Raw genomic sequence first — 20694 nt, forward strand, 5'->3', positions numbered from 1 at the left:
ACTGAGGGTCACTTGATTTCACATGCATATATTGAGTGCACGTCCCGAATGACACACACAGTTGCACAATGCTCCACCACACGTACAAGCACCATTCCATGGCCACAGGTGCACACAGATTGCTTTCTCAGGCCCACTGTGTCCCTGCAGCACATGATCTATTACCATTTGGGTATCCTCTACATGTGTCATTTGGTTATTGATCTGATTTGTCTTTTTCATGTGATGCTCAAGCTGTATCTGCAACACAATAGCTGCTCAATGTGCTGTGTGCTGAGCAGTGTGTTGCAGGAGACACACACAGCACACGGATTCGGGAGTTGGGATTTTGCCATGCCCAATGTGCATGTGAACAGGCATTCAGTGTTGTGTTCATGCTACGACTGGTGGAAAGCATTTGTGTCTGACTGTGTGGGAGGTTGTTGGTCAGTCATTTCATCTGATTCCATGTCAGGCATCATTTCGTGCCAGTTTTCATTTATGACATGTCACTTCGTATTTTATTGGTCATGTGTTGGCCTTTTGCTATTGCATGCCATGTCATGTCATGGTGTGGCAGACAAGGGAGATGTGGTTTGGGAGGGTTTGGGTGACATACCAGGGATTGTGATGGCCTGTTTTGCAGGAGGGTGTGATACACACCTTGCATGTGTTCCTTTTGGTCACACAGGATTGGTTATGTTTAGGTAGCTAGGGATGCTCACAATGTAGCACTTCCGTGGCAACATTCTCAAGGTGGTAAGGTTGTGACAGTTGACTGTCTCTTTGTCATCATCGATTGTCACCTGGTATGTGCCAGGCCTGTGTGCACTCCACAGGGGTGGGAGTTAAGGTGAAAAATGTGGCCACAAGCTGGGTCCAGGCTGCCTCGCCACATGCCCTTTCCCCTCCCATGGGCAGCGCCTGTGCCTGTGGTTATGGATGTGGGGGCACCACTATGTCCACCGGTACGTCCCGCCGTGTTGCAACATTGTGCAGGACACATGCTGCCACAATGATCCTGCACACTACTGCGGGTGCATATAGTAGCTGGCCACCAGAGTGGTCAAGGGAGCGGAAGCGTGACTTGAGCACTCCGAATGTGCGCTCCACTATGCCCCTGGTTACAATATGGGCAGCGTTGCATCTTACCTGGGGTGGTGTGGTGGGGTTGCAGATTGGCGTCATCAAGTGGTTGCTCAGAGGGTAGGCACTGTCCCCTGGGGAGGTGATAATGGTTGTGATTATTGGGGTTTGTGTATTTGGCTGTGTGTGACATGCATGCATGTGCACAGGCTTTTGTACTCACCTAGGAGCCATGTGTCGCCATGCTGCCCAGCTTCCAGGGCCCGGCTCAGGGCGGACATTCTGTATATGAAACTATCATGGGTAGAGCCAGGGTAGTTTGCATAGACAGAGGTGATGATTCCCTTTGCATCGCATACGACCTGCACGTTGATGAAATGCCAGTGCTTGCGGTTTAGTTAGATGTGCTCAGTGGCCCTAGCTGGACGCAGGGACACATGGGTGCAATCTATGGCACCGAGCACTTTGGGGAAGTGTGCCACCCTGTAAAAGTCCTGGACCACGGCCTGCCTTTCTGCGGGTGTTCGGTACATTTATATGTGCCTGCGGACTGAGGGGCGCGCAGTGATGATTGCCAACACCTGATGTAGGTAGTGTGACTGCGTGGCCTGTGAGACCCCACACACTATGGCAGTTGTCCGTTGAAATGACCCAGTGGCCAAAAAATGCAGGACATGGAGCACCTTCTCCAAGGGGCTCAATGCTTGGGAGCACAGGGTGGGTGATGTAAGGTCATCTTCCCACTCCCTGACCAGGTCTAGGATGAAACTGGGTGGAAACCTATACCTACCATAGACCTGGTCGTCAGGCATCCCCAAAAATGCTAGTCCGGGGAAAAAAAATGCAGGCCCTGGCTAGTCTCCTCCTCCTGCGGTGTCCCACAATCAGTGCTGCGACAAATGGGGCATTCATTGTAGCTGGATATACGTGTTTGGTGTTTGCACGCACTTTTATACTGTGCGCGGGGACGCTTCCGCCTGCCTTTGTGTGGCGGACGTGTTGATGCCTATGCGCGTCTTTTAGCATGCGCGGGTTTCCCGTATTTGATTCCATGAATACGTGTTGTTCGCATGCATGTGGGCGTTCCGTGTATTTCCTTGCAGTACTTGCCCAGTTACGCCTTCTTTTTCAAGCGTTGTTCCCCGTTATGCGTGTTATGCCCCGTGTCCCGCACCCTTTTTGGTGTGTGCGCCGACGTTGTGCGCTTTCCCTGTGCGCGTCACGCACGGCGTCCGGGATGTTGCAATGACGTGTGCGCCCATGTGCGCTACGCCCGGGTTTTGCACACATCCCAAGGGAAACACGCGCAGGGACTTCCATGAATCGCACGCGTGCGCCTGTTTTTTCACGCTTGCGCCAAGATTTACGGCGCGCGTTTGTTCCATGAATTGGCCCGTTAGTTTTCTCTTTGGCAGTTCATAAGTATATTTTTTATAACATTGGTGTGACACTGTTATAATTTTCCATATATATTTTGACATTCATTAGTATTTCTTGCTTTCTGGACTTTGATACTAAACAAACTATATTTTAATAGTTATGATGTTGCTGTCCATTTATTTTTTTTTCTTAGGAATATATATTTTGTTAAAACACACATGAATAGATTTTTCATACCTTCTGTGTCTTGCTTTAATGGCTACATTTCATTGTTCATCTTTGTGATTTATAGTAATCCCAGTTTAATTACTTCCTTATCACTCTCATTTTTAATTTGTGGGGTGAAGTGTGTGTTAATGTTTTGGGCTGTGATTTTTTTCGGTTTAATTATTTTCTTTGTGATCTTTGCTTCCATGTTCTAAAAATATGTACATTATTGTATATATCACAGATAGATACTCTTGATGAAGGAACCGTGGTCCGAAATGCGTCGGGTTGAGTCATGTTACAGATCTTTCTACTCTATCACAAGCCATAAAACGTTGTTGAAGCTGTAATGTTGTGCATTTCGGAAATAAAAGGTTATATTGAAAATACAAGCTTTATTGTGAAAACATTTTGGTTGATCATTTTATAAACTGATGTGATTCTGTGGAAAGACAACCTCAAGGTGTGCAAAACCTCAGTGATGCGATTACCAACTGCAATCTCTAATACTCTGAAGAAGGGCATCATTCCAAGTGATAATGGCTCCTCTCGAGGCCCATAAATCTATTCGCAATTTGTAATAAAATAAATGTGCATACAGTCTCAGATATTGCTGAAGTCAAAATGCTTTGAATACGGTCATTACAGAGGTTTGTGACTGCATTCTGAGCGTTCTAAAAGGATTACAGGAGGTCAGATGCAATTTATTTCACCAACATACCTCGCCTTCAACAGGTTCCCACAAACTGATCAAAGAAAGTAGGATAGAGCCATATCTAGATCCTTTTGAATGAAGCAGATTTGTATCTTCGAAGGTTACTTCTTGATGCAACATTTGTGGCATCAGTCTAAGCAGTGCAAAGAATCTCCCGTAAAGGTAAGCCAGCAAAATGGTGTTATTTCCAGCAGCACAATTTATTTTATAGGCAACACCAACCTGAGATATCTTCTTGCATGTTCGTTTTTGTGTCCAACCATGAGATAATAGCAACCAACAGCAAACCAGGAAACCTACATACAAATTCAAAGGTAATAGTTTAGTTAAAAAACAGTCAAGGATTCTTAAAAAATACAATAACTTTCCCTGCAATAACTACAGGTTTTATCTCTATTTCTACAGCATATTAATTCTGGCTAACAGAAAAACAATTGCTTTTCATTCCAAAATGGGCTGGATTAAGATACCGGTTACGAAGCATATACACATCCACTGTACCTTAAGAGGTTATTTTAAGATCCGAGTTTGCACACAACAAGAAGCTGTATCCTACCGGTGTACCAATTGCCTTCAACTAACACCTCAAGCCCCAAGCCTTCGTACAACATTCCAACCAGCACATTGTTTTGATTCTCGGTGCCCAACTGCCCCTTAAAAGCAGAACATTTTGCATAAAGAGTATCCCCGGTAGCAGAGGGCTGCAATGTTAATAGAAATGAAGTCCCTTTTTATATTGCGCTTAGAACCAGATCCCTTCCAATTCTAAGCACTGTACAATTAATTGTTGTTATTAACCTATTTAAGGTTTTGATGGATTAGGTTGGCCCTGTACAGATTTAAACTTGCAGGTTGCATAAAAATGTTAGCAGCTGTGCTAGCAGTGGGTATCCTATTCACATGATACAGCAACCGTTAATTTTCAATGGTGCAATGTGTTTGTACAGGCGCCATACCACCTCACCTTTCTTTGCAACTGCTGTGCCACCTTTGATAACACCCTCCCCTGGATTATGTGGTGGGTCAGAAGGACGACACGGACATTCATACCATATCTTTATTAAAAAATAAGAGGACTACCTTTCCTTATTGCTATGGATTGTTCCGTATCTACTTTACTAAAGTGCTTGTCAGTCGTCAGTGAATGTCCAAAAGGAATAAGTCTGCAATCCAAAACTAATCCTAATTTATCCAACCACTAGTTTAATCAACTAAGATTAGGAGAATGACTCCCTTCTCGTGATGGTTGTGCTTTTGCACTCGTCTTCCCTTTTATATTTCTTGTTAATATGCAATTTTTAAATAGTCTCTTTATACGTTGTATCCGTTCATGTAACTTCCTATGGGACTGGTAATATTTCTCTTCTCTTTAGTATGAGTTTCCTTGCCCTTGTCTGAATCCATAGTTTTGTTTTAGAGTGTTCTGAATATTCTTGTATTGGTGCCATCTCTGGGGCTTAGGCTTTCCAAATAATTATAGTTCTCCTTTTCCTGGTATGGACTTTTGTATAATGGTTATCCTAGGGACCTCTCTGGTCTTTAGTTCAGATATCTCTCTCAGTTAGGTTCCACTTTTTGTTTCTTGGCTAATGGGCCATTTTCCCCTCTTCTCAAGATAGTGATACTCCAATTCTATTTCTCTCACGCTACAGTTGCTATGCTTCTCTTTATCACATTAATAAAGTTAAAATTCATCAAACTTGCTTTTCATGCCATCGTCATTTGTACTGGGACAAGTTTCTCTGATTCTATAACTAGTCCCTTTTGGCTTCCTGGTATTCCCATTCTCCCCATTACCTTCAGTATTGCAGGGGAACGTATCCAGTGCCCGTAGATACTGTGGACTTTCTCCTTCCTTCTGTTTGCTTCTCAGTTCGCTTTGCACGCTGTCCGTTTCTTGCAATTTTCTCTCTCCTTCTCAATATCACTATGGGTAACCGGTTAGCTCATTGCTTCCTCCATGGGGTGGTGCCTACAATTGCTTCGTGGTCACGCCACCACCAAGCTTTCCACGCCATCTCAACTTCTGGATTTGCGTACACGCCAGACTTCCATCGCTTCATTCTGCTACTCGCAGCACTTCTGAACTTCTTAGTCTGCTTCAGCTCCGCCTCCTTCACAAGTTCTACGCACAGGGGACCTTCCCTATCAACACCTGCCTTTCTCAAACTCTCATTCTACCTCCTCTTCCCTTGCCGTGTCCTCCATCTTCAAATGCACTCGTTGCAGTTAACTGGAGATTTTGATTTAAAGAGACAAATGCTCTTTCTTACTGGTAACGGTAAAAGTTCACTTTCGCTTCATCCCAGTCTTGGAAACTTGTAATTATTCGGTACATTAGTCTCAAATATGCCATCACGTGGAGGGCATATGGGAGTTCCTCACAGGAACAGGAGTCCTGGTCTCTCCCGGTGAAGTCCCACTTGCCTTGGCCCCAAGGGAGGGTGTTGCGGAGCAGGCTTACCTCCCTAGCTTCACAGGTAGGGGTCTCCCCCTTGGTAAGAAGGGAATAATTCCCTTGATTCGTCAGTTATCATTCAATGTTTACAGTCAACATGGAAGCACTCCTAAGTCTTTAAATATTCAACCATCTGATTGAGGTGGGTAACTGCCAGAGAAACAATTTTATAGAGTTCCACACACTTTGTGAGCTTTTCCAGCATAACGTGACAAATTGTGTCCCAATGGTCCACCTTTAGGTAAAATTAATCTTCTCCTTGCCAAAGGAGTGGTGCTCAGAGGTAGAGACAGACACAAGGATACAAGTTTCGAAAAACTTTATAAAACAAAATAGGGTTTGAAAAATGCCTAACTTGCACTATTTCCAAATGGGAGTATTTTTGACCATTAAGATAAAATAATAGTCCAAAATTCTGTCTGTCAAAAGTAAAGAATCTGTCTGTGTCAAACCTAAGCTTGCCCTCACATTCTAACTTAACAAGGTGTAGGGTACTGGATAAATATATATGTGTGTCAAAAGAATATCAGGATGGTCATGGAGTTTCTTCTCAACTCCCTTCCCTGAGCTTAAGTCACTCTGGATCTCCGAAAGTTCAGTTGGTTCCAAACAGTTCACAAAAAGACAGTTCAATAGTTTTCTTATTCGGCACAGTTCACGTACTTCTCTCAGGCTTCCCTTGCCTGATTCTATGCTCTTTAGCATAACGCAGTTCTACTTTAATAATGTTCCTGAGTGGATACTTCCGGCTTTCCTCACCGGAACTTAGACCCTCTTTACTCATTACTTTAAACTCTTTAGTATTTTACATTACAATATTTCATCACCTTGATACACAGGGTTCCCTTCCACAATCTTCCTGCTTTCCTCATGCGGTTAATGTCGAAGACTTTTGAAACGACACAGATTTACTTACTCCTATGCCTGACCACTCCGACACTGTTGCATTCTTGTCATTGCATTTCGTACACTACATTAATCTTTCCTCAAACGTGCCTTATAGCAACACAAGTTCTACTTCCTTGTCTCTGTCTCAAACGTGCTCCTTAGCACAGCGACAAGTTCCACTTTCTTGTCAATTCATTTAGTCACTCAGCTCTGCTTCATCAGATCCCCATCGGTATCTTACTTCACTCAATATTCTCTTCCGTAGCCTTTCACTTTCATTAACTTTATTCAACTCGCTTTTCACCACAGCGATAGTTCGTTTAACTTTCACATTTCACAGAGACTCCACAATGCGGTATTCCACAGGACCACTCCGTTACTTTGTTTCATGACAGTTCAAAACAATCAAAGCTTTCTTTCAACGCGTCTCGCTTCTTACGCATAACCTTGCTTGCAACTTGGTAATCATTCACGTCGTTACAAACCGGCCCTCTCATCACTGATCATGAACTCACCGGCTGTACTTTAACGACTCGTCCTTCACAGTTCTTTTATCAAAGCTCAGGGTCTATTCCCTCCTGCCTCTCAGACCTTCCTCAGCGGCTTCGCTGACCCAGTGAAACAAGCAATCTATTGGCACAATATTCAGAGAGATTAACCAGCTTCTCGGCTTCCTTTGACAAAACCTTTCGGCTTCTTGGAGACATGGCTACCTCGCCACGCTTTCTCCTGCTTCAACCTGCAGTTTTGTAATGTCTCTGCATCCCGTTCTCTCAAGCCTGGTTCTCAATAGCCTCTGCTCAGCTGCTCAAACTCACCTTTGCCTTCCTGGCTCCCCATTTCTCCATTGTGAATCTGGGCTCCACCCTTTATACTTAGTTCAGTTTTCAATTGGATTCAGGTGTTTGTGATCGTAGCTAAGTGCCCGACTTTGCCTGTCCTCAGAGGAATATTCATAGAAAGAGAAAAGTCCTTTTGAGTGTAGGTGTTCAGATGGAACGTTATTTTATTTATTTTTTTGTTTTATTTGATTTAATTGAATCAATCACTTTTTACAAAAAAGGAGGAAAAGCATCCTTGACTTAGATGTTGTTTGTTGCCAATCCAAGTTGGTGATGCTGAGCCATAATAAGAATATTGGAAAATTATAAAATTATGGAGTCACTCCTCCATTCCGATCAATTTAGTTACAAGACTCTATTCTAAGTCAGTCCAGGTTCTCACTCCAGCACTGGGATGATTACGTTCACCGTGGAAATCACTGCGATCACAATTTTTGGCTTTTCTCCGCAGGTAAGGGTCTTCCAGAGGGATTCTCTGCTTATATAGATGGAAAGTTCATTGTTAAGGGTGCCAGATATTTAGATCTTTCGGGTATCCATTTTGGGCACGTTAGTAGAAGGTGTTTGATCGACTCAGTTTCTTCAGTCTGAACAGAATCGACAGACTCCTGAATTTGAAGTTCCTTGCATGCAGTTTACTCCGTTTGTTTTGAGCAAGTTCAGTCTCATTCGAAGGAAGGTGTCTCGGAAAGATCTGTCCAGAAATCTCTTCAAGTACCCTCTACGATGATTCAGTTTTATTTCGATTAGAGGTAGGTCTTTTGCCAGGGTACTTTTAGAGGCCTCTTCGGATGTTCGAATCCAACCCAACTCGAGTAGTTTTCTTTTTACTTTCAAAGGGTTTGCTACTAGTTCTTCCTCAGAGCTGTCGATTTCTGTCAGAGTTGCCTTTCTGTTTGACACCCAGGATTCAGTACCTCATTTTTGCTGATTTGCATTTCGTCGTAGAGGATCTCGAAGATTGGTGCACTGAATGGTGGAATTGTTTTCCTAAAAAAGGCTCAAGGCATTCCATTCCACGATTGAAGCAAGGGACGATAACCCAAGCTTGTTTCTGATCCTTGTTGCACTTGCAGCGTTTGGAAGGTTTAGTATTTTTCTCCAGAATAGTCCTTCTAGAATAGGCCATAGTTTGGTCGGCATGTGAAACATGCCTTCTGCACCATAGGTTAAGATGGGGATGACCTTGTTTCTGTAGAAGTTCACTATGGCAACCATAGAAAACTGACCAAATTTGGTATCCAACAGACGTCCTTGAGCTGCTAGGATCTTTGCTTTAGATGTCAATAGCTCTTGGGCATCGGCTTCGACTGTGCTGTTATTGAACTTGACACCCAAGTATTTGATGGAATACACTTCTTCAATCTTTTTTCCATTCACATACCAATTTGGACAGTTCAACTTCTTTTTTGGCTCTCTGTAGGCAAATGATTTTGGTTTTGTCTTCATTCGGTTCTAGAGCATTTTGAAGTAGGTAACGTAAGCTGTTCAATTGCCTTTGTAGGCTGATAGGCGTCTGGTCAATCATGATCAGGTCATCCGCGTTGAGTAGTCTGTTGATCTTGGATTTCCCAGATTGTTGGTGGGAATGTTCGCAATAGAGGTTCGTGATCCTTGATGTCAGCGATGAAAAAGTTGGAAATTGCAGGGGCCAGAGGACAACCTTGTTTGACTCCTCGAAGTGGGGATTGGGTGACTTCCTAGACCCTATCTATTGAGACGAACGGTTACTGAAGTGTTGGAGTGTAATTAAATCAGTGGGTCAAGAATTCCGGCCGGGCAGTCTTGATCTCGTAACTTTTTCCACAGACGGTTGAGATCTACTCTGTCGAATGCCTGAACAAGGTCGACAGAAGCAATGTAAATCCTTGTCCCTGACTGATGGCTTTGGACCTTGAGGATGTTCAGCAGTGCGATGTTTGCAGATGTGCCAATATTCTTGATGAACCCTGTTTGAAATAGGTCGTTCCAACCATGCGTAGTTGTCCATTTGTTGAATTTTGCCAGTAGGAAGGTGCCAAAGATTTTCCCTACAACATCTAATAGTGCGAAAGGTCGGTAGTTTTTAGGGTCATCTCTTTGGCCATGTTTGTAAATTGGCACAATAGTTGCTGTCTTCCAAGATTGTGGAAGTTGTCGAGTTTTGCAGATCATGCCCAAAACTTCTTTAATGAAGTGAGCCCATTCCTGGGGATGGTCCTTTAGCATGGCATTAGTTAACCCATCAGGCCCTGGGGCTCTCGAGGGGTTTAGCCTTTTAATTTTGAGCTCAATCTCTTCTAGGGATTGTTCTAGATCCCAGGTTTCTTCAGATGTCGTGGAAAGATACGGCATGGTGTTATCTTGACCACCGAACAGAGTCAAAAAATGTTGTTTCCATGTTTCTTCTGAAACTGGGTTTTGTTGAATGTCGAGCGGAATGTCCTCACTCTGTTTAATGAGTTGCCAGAAGTCTCTCGATTCTTGTTGGTTAAAGCCTTTAGCATCTGTTCTGCATCGTTTTGTAGGAGGAGTCTTCTGTGGCATCTTATCCAGTTTTTGTAGGCTTGTTTGGCAACTCTCGCTTGTTCTCTCAGATGTGAGGAGTTCCTTTTTGAAGCAATTCTTGTAATCTGTCGGAGAGCTCTTCTTTTCTCCACCAGAGCTGCATCATAACTATGTTTTGGAGGTTTGTGACCCGGTTTTAAGCCCGGTTTATGTGTCATGAGTTTTTCCAGAAGTGGTTGGAAGTCAACTTGTAAGACAGTGTTTGGTCCTTGGTCACTTTTCGTTGCCTTGATGTAATCGTTCCGTAGGCAATTGATTTCCTGGGTTTTTAGTCTAAGTCTAGTCCCTCTATTGTTTGATTCGACTACTAGTTTCATTTGTTGAGGTTGACTTTCAGATCCGTTTGCACAAGATATAGTTGTTAGTTATGATCGCTATTTTGAGTTCGATTAATTCGTGAGTCAGGACCTTTCTCCCTAGGTCGCTAAAGATAAAGACGTGGTCTAAGTTGGCTGCCTGATCAGCCCTTTGCCAGGTTGGAAATGATGGTCTGGTTCTTGGGTGAATCGATTCTGCATGGAACGTTATTAAGATGGGAGAAGCATTGAGGGTTCTGGGGAATCCAGGGATCTGGCTGACAGTAGAATGAAGGGATGTCATGTAGGGGTTTATTTGAAAGGGGGATACCATGTCTTACCCTCGGGTAATCCCTCCCAAATCCCAAGGGACCCTCCACCCAGGTGATCCTCCCTCGCTAGTCCGCCCCCAGGGTCGGGATCCAAAAGTGATGCCCCTCCACTGGCCATCTGTTTGTAAGATTCCCGGGGAGTGGGAAGGGAAAAACCCTTTAATTTTTCACATTCATAAAAAATCCTGGTAGGTTTTGCATTGCTAAGCTTAATGCAATGTTCCATGGTTTGGCTCATTAAGTCCAGATCAACCCATCTACTTAGATGGTGCATTCTGATCTTTCATTAAGTCTTTAGTATGTGAATGTATGCCCTACTCCTTGGGTGCTTTTTGATATTCATTGTAGGGAAGGGGTTACGAGCACAAATAGAGTTGAGTTGGATCAATATGCCCATAAGGGATCCTGCAATACAATGTGTTTCCAGCTGAACCCTCTCTGCAAATAATTCTTTATATAATTTTGGTTCACACATTCAATAAACCCATTAACTTGCTGTTATGCACAAGGATATTTTCATACACAAATGTAGCTGTTACGTAAAAGTGTCTTCATTTGAAGAGATCTCAGAGGAACCTTAACATAAGTGCCAAATTGTAATAAAGCCTCTCGTCAACAAATTGTACCCCTTGCCACTCAGAATGTGAGCCAATGAGGACAATTATTTACTGAGGTGGGAATGCTAGAACATTAAAGTGAAAAGTAATAGATACCGATATAGCATTGGCCGTTCAGAAGGTCCCTAATATGGCTGATTAACTGGACCATAAGTAACTAACCTACACGAAGAAGTAGAATCAATAACATAAGACTTAACCATTATAAGACTGTGGAAACAAAGCCAAAAGTTGTAATAATTAATGTGAACAATATAAAAGTGAGGCAGAAATAATGACAACACTCTTGGCATGTGAGAGGTGTATATGTGTAGTAACATTACTAGAAGGTCTATCTTGACTGGTCTTTATCATAATATATACATTGATTAGGTTCCAAGAATCTGGACTATCAAAGAAGGGTGATCTTATTAATGAACTAGGTCATACATAACAGCAGTTCTATCCATGCAAAATGGAGTCAAAGGTGCCTTAATTTGACTGGAAAGGTCAAGTTTAGGCGGGGGGGGCAGGGCTAATGGATGATGGGGACAAATGGTAAACTGAAGTTGGGTATAAAGAGGCTATGACATACCACAAGTATGGCAGGAATGAGAAGGGTGGACTGCACAGTATTAGAAAAAGGACACCTATAACCATATCTCATTGCTTGCATATGACGAAACAGTTCAATTTTAAGGTTCTGCGCCTCAACCAATATTCTGTTTACAGCCTATTGGCCAGTGAATAAATGTCATAAATTAAAGGGACGCACTGCAAAGCTCCAGTTAGTGATGATATATATATATGGGCAGATCTAAAACATCCTTTTTGAATGTTCAAATAATATGAATTTTGGTGGGTTCTCTCTCACTGAGTTTAATAAGCATGCAGGACCTGGAAAACGTACCCGAACATTCCAGCTACTCAAGCAATGTTTGTGAACACAGACGAATCCTGAAGGCAGATCAAATGGATCTACATTTTGAAGCTTTCACAAATCACAACAGCAGATATTTACCTTTAAAGAAGATGTGTATCAAGGACACCATTTCAAAAGAATAACTACTGGTGCATTTTATTTGAACATTCAAAACATTGCATACAGCAATCAAACACCTACTCTATCGCTTTCAATAGTGGAAACCTAGATCACTGGCAATAATCGCCAATATAATGGTTTTACATCTGGCCAAGATGAAACTCTTTTACAGTGAAACATATGTTGGTCGTCAAACAATAAGAAATGCTGATCTGCACAAGATTGTTGTACCAATGAAACTGTTTTAAAGAATAAAACGTGGCTCTATAATTGGGGGTGTTTGTAGAGCGGTCTTGGAAGACCAAGGAAAAACACCTTGCAGGACTGGAGGAGGTTTTACATTTTCACAAATATATGTAATCACCAACTGCAGCTTTGCAGAGTGTCCGCTTTAATTTATGCCATTTATTCACTGGCAACAAGCTGTAAACAGATTATTTCTTTGAGGCACATGAGGCTATAATATAACTATTTTGTTGCAGACAGATGCTTGTTGTGATTGTAATTAAACTGTGGATTCAGTGTACATCACAGACAAAGGCACACAATCTTAAGTATTTTGTTGATGTTTTGATTTTATTTATAAATCTGTGCTTGATAGAATCAAACATATGTTTGTTCATGTGAATCAATGTCTGTTTGGAATTTCACCTGGACATGAGATTTTAAAAGGACTGTTGTCTGTGAAGGGCTAAATCTACGTGTCTGTGGCCGCTTAACTTTTCGAAGTTTGCAGCTTGTGCACTTTACCTGCCAAGGACCTGTTCCTAGGATTTTGCTTATTCTTTAGGAATCAGGAAGCCCTTGAGCAGGGAATTAGTGACAGGATGAAACTGCTCATCCGTCATATGGGATTCTTCTTTGTGATCACATGTGCACACACATTACATGTGGGTGCAGGCACAAAATACACTAGCTGCAGTTTGCACACACTAACCTGGGGTAACATGCAGTGCTTACAAATGCTTCTGAGGTAAGCAATCTTCTTTGAAAGTTCAGAACACAGAACAGTGAAATCCTAACTCGCTGCCTGGGTCGTGCAGGCACCCAGACCCCTAGGTCTGACAGCCAGAAACTTTTTTGTGAGCTACCAGAGTGGCACTGTCCCGAAAAGCCCAACAAGAGTGCCAAAACACCACAGCCACAAACTGCGAGTTTCAATTATCTGGCACAACTCAGAGCCCGAGCTCTCAGATTGCATAAAATAAATCTTTAATGACCTGTACTATGCAGGGCCACCATGATAGCTGCCCCAGCGCATCCCAACATAATAAGTTATTTTATTTATTTACTGAGCATGTGCCTATACAAGGAGATGGTGTTTCCAGGCGGCGCAAGCTACAATGGGGAGGGGGCAAGGGGATTAATTAACAGTGGCAAAAAGGAAAAAGAAAAAGAAACCGTGAATAAAGAATTGTGGTTCTACTAGGCCTTGTGACATTCGCATGTGCAGTGAAGAGAAGAGCAGGAATGGGTGGGAGGGGTGGGCGAGAGGGTATGGGCAAGTACTGGTGGGAGCCCAGGAGGGAAGTGCCAAGGTGGAAGGCCACTGGCAAGTGCTAGGGCGGAGGAATCACAAGGGTGGGATGTAAGGCTGCCAGGCGGTGGGCCCGCAAGGGCAGTGCTGAGGGGGTGGGAGGAGCCGATAGCGACTAGGTAGAGGGCTTGGTAGCCTGGTATCCACTATCTTAAATTTGATGCATTACTGAAAAGTCACGGACACTTCCCGTTGTTCCTAAACGAAACCGAGCCACCCCAGCAACAATAAAGTAGGTGCACGATATGGTACTGACAAACACTAGAGAATAGACTAGAGGCAGGTTTAGAGGGAAGCGCCTCGGGTGGCACGTAAACGGTGTGCATCGTACAGAGTCCTTTGATTGCGATCGCACTGCTCTTGTAAATCCTGGTCACCACCCAGAGACATTGTAATTGGTAAGCAAACTGCGCATTTGCCACAAGCCCTAAAATGTTAGGGTGCGCCGGCCCTACCTGCTCAAATTCTAACTTGTTTCCAAGGCACCACATGCAGCGGAATACAAATCGTACCTACATTTCCTAGCTCACAGGGCCGGCGCTGCTGCTGCGCTGAACTCTTCTGGTCAACATATGTCTCGGGTTCTGCAGCATTGACAGCTAGCCAAGCCATAGTCAGTTTTGATAAACAATTTGAGTGTGCACAGCCCAGTTTCTTTTACGCAAGGTGGAAGTGACTGTGCTGGCTTGCCCCACAGCAACCCAAGTGGCCAGCCCCTCTCCTTCCTCAGCGGGTGAAGTGCAGCCTGCACCCAATTATAAACAGTCCGGGGCCGAGCGCACACAGTGTGTCGGGCCATTTGGACCTCCCATGCATGCTCTTCCCTGGTATTGCCAAAGTCCTGCCCATTCGATCCCTCCGCGGAAGTACCCAGTGGCCCATATAGACCAACCCGTGGCATAACCTTTCTCCCATAGCGTCATTCCCTGTTCAATCCCATGAAGATCATTTCATCTATCAGCCTCTGGGTTGTGATCATCATTTTGCTCAGTCCTACGTGGCCGACGCCAAATTCACTGCACACTGATGAAAATAGTCACAGTATTGAGCATCATTTTATTTGTAAAGCACTGAAGTAATCATCAGTGACATTAAGAATAACTGCAGTAGCAGATACGTAAAAAATGAAAATTAGCCCCCATAGGATGAGTAGTGTGGGTTCACCTTGCTGCTCTTACCAGATCCCTACCTAATAATAAGTTACAGACAACTTTGTGTGTATGGAAAATTTGTAGGCCGTAGGCATTTTATTTTCTTACAGAAAATACATTAAAACAAAACATTACATATGCTTTTGGGCACATTGTGTCCAGTTCCGAAGCCGCTCAAGGCTCCTTCTGAGTCTTTGTTATCCCTGAGCCTTCGTTCCTGGGCACATGCCGCCACACCTGAGTGGGAGTCCTTTACACCCACTCAGGTCCCCCCCCAAAAGCCCCCTACCTACAGCCTCTTGTCTGGAGTGCCCTAAAAATGTTGTCGGAAAAAACCCCCATCCCAACCTTTGATAGGTGCACCCCATCTTGGTGGAACATGTCCGGGTTGCTCCGGTGTAAACCATGTGTTATGAAATGTAGACCTGTACTCTTGCAGTACTTCTCTACTGATTTAACTTTTTCCTCGCTGTCTCGATCGCATGTCTCTTTTGTGCCCTATGCCAGATCCTTCTAGGTATTATCTCTTACATAAAAATCTGTCTTCCACCAGCTGCGAGCCAAGCTATGCAGTGACTCGCAGATCTCTCTTTGCAATTTGCCCCTGTTCGTGCTCACCAGATCGTTCCCCCCTAAATGTATAACCAGGTACTCGGGGGGTTCCCTGTAACCTATTAAGTCCGATAGCCTGTCGTGGATGTCCGCCCAGTGCATCCCCGGGAGGCCCCACCATGACGTGATTGTGTTCCTGAAATGTAATCCTTGTTTCACCTCTTCCAGTCACCTGCCTGCCCGGGTCACAAAAGAGTGCCCCACTATCCAGGCCGATTTGTAGGGTCCGACCTCTATGGAAACGGGGGAGATAAATATCATATCAGTTCCTCCCTTATGTATCTCTTAAAACATTGCGATTTCCATCCCCCAATTCGTTTCACCCCCTTCGTCCCCAGGCCCCCCGCCCACGCAGAGGTTGCTGCCCCTATCCGGAAGGAGTGTGTCCCAAACTCGGCTGGATCCCATCCCGCCTTTGCCACTGCGTGCTTCAATACCGCTTGAAACTGATACCTGCTGAGCGCGCGGCCGTCCCTATGTATCAATAGCTGCCCATCAGTTTCTGGTCGCAGATCTAAAAATTCCCTGGTGATGCATCTGGGACAGTGGTCCTTCTCTCTGATGCAATTGAGGTCTATCGCTCTCCCCCTCCCTGTTTGGTCTGTCTTAGATTTCCTTAGCATTATTGACATACCTTTGTCGCCCATACTGATATCTCTCCTTGCCAGCCCGTCTCCTGCCATCGTATTCCTGGCCACCAGTTCCCCTATTCTGAAAGCCCCGTAGTACGCTAGCGTGAATGCTGCCCTGAACAGCGCAGTTTCGTATGTGCTGCTGCATATATTAGGTAGCACTTTCAGTAAAATTATCAACTTCCCAAAATTGACCGGCCTTCTGCTATCTGGCTTCTTCCCCTCTAGCTTCGCCCATCCCCTCATCGCATATTTTATCTTATCGCTGTCAGTCGGGTCCGGTATGCCCGCCACTTTTGCGTATATATGCCACCGCCACCAGATGCGCTGCTGCCCAGCTTTTCTTTTTACCATTGGCAAATGCCCCTTCTAGGAATTCACAGATTCTTTCCGTTGATATTTCATCCACCACTTTTACGCCTGTTTCCAACAACACATCTTTTACCATCTTTGCGTACCGCTTACCCGTCTTGTATGTCAGGGCATTCCTGGTCAGCTTGTCGATGACCCTTTCTTTTTTCCACTCTTTTTCCACCACTTTTGAGTCGACCTTGAGGCCAACCGTGCTTTCCTTTCTAGTGCCTTCAACGGGACCCATGCCTTTCGTGGCGTGGGCGTCTTTTCCTTGTCGGCGTCCGGTCTCTGCTCTCTGAATCTCTCCCACTAAAAACAAGAGATTGCATCAGCCACCACATTTTCCTCTCCTGCGATATGCCTCGCCCTTATGCATGTATTTAACATCAGGCTTTCCAATGTGATTGCCCTCATCAATTCCAACACTACACTGCATGATGCACTTCCCTTGTTTAATACATGCACTACCGCCATGTTGTCCGACCATACCGCCAACTCCTTATTGCCTAGCTCTTTCCCCCATGCGCATAACGCGACCCATATCGGGAAGAGCTCTAGTAGCGTTATGTTCTTTGTCCATTCCGCCACCTGCCATGATTCCGGCCACTCATCTGCACACCATTTTCTCCCCAGTATTGCTCCAAAACCAAAACCACCGGCTGCGTCAGTGAATAACACTCTTCTACCTTCCTCATTCACTGGCGAGCGCCATATCACTGTACCCCTGAAGTTCACCAAAAATTCAGCCCAGACTTCCAAGTCTCTCTTGATTCCTCCTCCTAGCCTGACCCTGTGGTGCCCTTTGGTAGCACCTCTTGTCTTCAGCTTGATCCTTCTTTGGAACACTTTTCCCTGCGGTATGACTCTTCCTGCGAAGTTCAGTTTCCCTGCCAGTGCTTGTAATTCCTTCACGGTTGCCTTGTTTCTTCCTCGTAGCTCCTGTATTGTTTTGATTAGCTCCGTCACTTTGTCCTCTGGGATCCGACACCTCCCCTTGTTCGAGTCAATCTCTATACCTAGAAACTGGATCACCTGTGTTGGCCCCGTCGTTTTCTCATCTGCCAGAGGAATGCCCCACTCACTCGTTATTTCTACGAATTTGTCCAGTGTTGCCTTGCACATGTCTGCCCCTTTGGGGCCGACAAATAAAAAATCATCTAGGTAATGCACCATCATGGACTCCCTCATCTCTTGTGCCACTGCCCATTGTAAGAATGAACTCACCCTCTCGAAATATGCGCACGAGATGGCACAACCCATTGGGAGGCACTTGTCGATGAAGTATTCCCCCCCCCAGTGCATACATAGCCATTTTTGTGATCCGCTGTTGACTGGCAACAGGCGAAATGCCGATTTAATGTCTGCTTTCGCCATCCATGCCCCTTCCCCTGCTTTTCTGACCAATTCCACTGCGTCTTCGAAATCTGAATATGTTACTGTTGCTTCGCTCTGTGCGATGCAGTCGTTCACCGAGGCCCCCGGGGGGTAGGATAGGTGGTGTATCAACCTGAACTCCCCTTCCTCTTTCTTTGGTACCAGCCCTAGCGGAGAGCACAAGAATTCTCCAAAGGGTAGGGCCAAGAATGGGCCCTCCACCCTCCCTAGTTCCACTTCCTTCATGATCTTCTTGGTCACTATCTCTCTGTTTTCCCTTGCTGATTTCAGATTCCTGGGAATGTCTCGCGCTCCTTGGCCGGTGAACGGGATGTTGAACCCCTCACTAAAGCCTCGCCTAATCTGCTCTGCCGCTTCTTGGCCGGGGTAATCTCGGAGCCACTTTTCCATTCTCTCGATCTTTACCGGCGTGGCCCCTTTCCTGCTCCAGTTCTTATTTCCGTGCCTCGGCTCTTCTGCCGCTCGGAGCTGCAGCCCTTGTGCACTTGGAACTGCTGTGGTCTCCTTTGCATTTCTTGCATTTGTGGCTGAATTTGCACTTCCAACCCCAGCTGCATGGTACCCCTTTTTCAAAACTCCTGCATTGCCCTGGTTCTGTCCGAGCCGTACCCGGGCTCCCACTGCCCCCACCTTGTGCTGTTGGGGGCAGGCTGCTCTGCCATCCTCTCTGTGGCCCGAAATTTCCGCTCCGAAAACTCTGTTCCCTGTATCTGTCGTAACTGGAGTCGTATCTTCGGTTACTGGATCTGTAATCTGTCTTGTAATCGCTCTGCCAGTACTGCCTTCTCCGCTGACCACCTGTATTCCGCTCCTTGGAATCCCATTTTTCTTTCAGCACATTAAAGATGTAAAGGTCGAAATTTTCTTCGTCCCAGCCCATGTCCGGGAAACAGTCCATCTCCTTTCGGAACTCATGGTCGTACTCTAGCCATGCGTCCCCCCCAAACGCTGCGTGGACCTTCAGCACCCTCTGTTGATAAGCAACTAACGCTACCCCATCCTCCGGGCATTTCTGTAATATGATTGTCGACATTATGGTAAAGGCCGACATCCAATTATCAAAGTTCCTAACTACTGGCCCCTTTTTGAGTAAACTCTTTTCATCCTCTTTCATGTCTTCGACTGCCACATTCATCCCCCTTTTTTGACAATCTAATAATGTAAATATATCGATCAACTCCTTTCTCCAAATTTTTTCCTTTACTTTGTCATTTATGTACCAAGCCATCGCTTTCATTGACCTGCCCTGTGCATCTATGCCACAAAACACAGGCACGTGGGTCACTGCAGTGGAGAGCCAGTTAGTGGCAACTCCTGGCTCCTGTGTCTTTTGTGTGTGCGTTTGACCATGGCCCTGTAGTCTGCCTGGGCCTGTGTGACCACAGTGCCTGGGTTTTGTGTGCTGGGTGCCCCCAGTGTATCATTGCAGCGGGTGCCAGAGGGTGTCTCCTCATGTCATTTGCTGCGTCTCTGCAGCCGACCCAGGTGATCCCCGGAACCTGTAGTTTGCTCCAGTAACCCCGACCACCCCACAACATTGGTGACGAGGTTGGTGCACAGCCTTGGGCCCCTGTGCTATTTTCGGCGCGAGCTGCCGAGGGGCTGTATTACCCAGCGTGGAGGAGGTGCGCCGGCGAGAGGCGCGTGGCCACAGTGGCGGTGAGAACGGCTAAGTCCCCGTACCAGTCGGGCACAGGCTGCAGGGGGGTGTTGGCCGTATGGTGAAGTCCTGTGGGCGGAGTGTGCGGCGTCCGCCACAAGAGGAGCATGGCAGCGGCGTCTGCAGCGAGATAGAGGGGCCCGTGTGCAGTGCAAGCAGCATCCGCCGTTGAGCTGAGGGGGCATGGCCGCAGTAACAGAGAATCCTGCCGCCAGCCTCGCGGTTGGTGCGGTGTACCCCAGAAGGGGGCGAAGGACGGATGAGTGTCCCTTTAAGAGTGGGCGTGGTGGCTACTGGAAAGACACAGGTCATCACTTTGTCACCAGTGTTAATTTAAGGGTCCACTGCAGGCCCTTGGGGCACTGCAGTGGAGACCCAGTTAATGGCAACTCCTGGCTTCTGTGTCTTTTGTGTGTGCGTATGACCACGGCCCTGTAGTCTGCCTGGGCCTGTGTGACCACAGTGCCTGGGTGTTGGGTGCCCCGGCTGCCAGTGGGTGTCCCCTCTCATGTCATTTGCCGCGTCTCTGCAGCCGACCCAGGTGATCCAGGGAACCTGTAGTGTGCTCCGGTAACCCCAGACCACCCCACAAGGTGAGGCTCTCTCCTGCCCAAAAGGAAACACACGGCCACCTTATATTACTAACTACACAGAACACAAAATAACAAATTGTCACAAATGGGGAGTCAACATTCCAAATATGTACAGACAGAATGGAGACAGGGGAGGGGTGTAAAAAGCCATCACAGGAGCATCACGTTCATTAATGGTGCAAGTGGTGTCCTGATTTAAGTAGGAGGCAGAATAGCAACAAAAGAAAATGAGTTTCTCACTGAAGAAATAGGAAATTGACGAGAGATAACGAACATTTCAGTTAGTGATTCAGAAGAAAACAAGCGTAGATGGCAGAGACAATAGGATTTGCAACATTGTGGTACAGAGTGAAATGACACACTCCAAGGCCGTTATTAAAGTCAAAAGAACA

The 20694-nt window shown here is 45.6% G+C and overlaps 1 protein-coding gene across 4 annotated transcripts in view; it reads right to left on the bottom strand.

Annotated features, from left to right (window-relative positions):
• The window catches only part of CDC16 (cell division cycle 16), a 755778-nt gene that overhangs the window by 307078 nt on the left and 428006 nt on the right, over positions 1 to 20694 (bottom strand). For all 4 annotated transcript variants that reach the window (XM_069637116.1, XM_069637117.1, XM_069637118.1 and 1 more), the window contains one exon: positions 3590 to 3663. In XM_069637116.1, coding sequence (XP_069493217.1) covers positions 3590 to 3663 — 74 coding nt within the window. The remainder of the gene's footprint in view (positions 1 to 3589; positions 3664 to 20694) is intronic.

Source organism: Ambystoma mexicanum, chromosome 7p (assembly GCF_040938575.1).
Source record: "Ambystoma mexicanum isolate Mex_15411 chromosome 7p, UKY_AmexF1_1, whole genome shotgun sequence".
NCBI lineage: Eukaryota > Metazoa > Chordata > Amphibia > Caudata > Ambystomatidae > Ambystoma > Ambystoma mexicanum.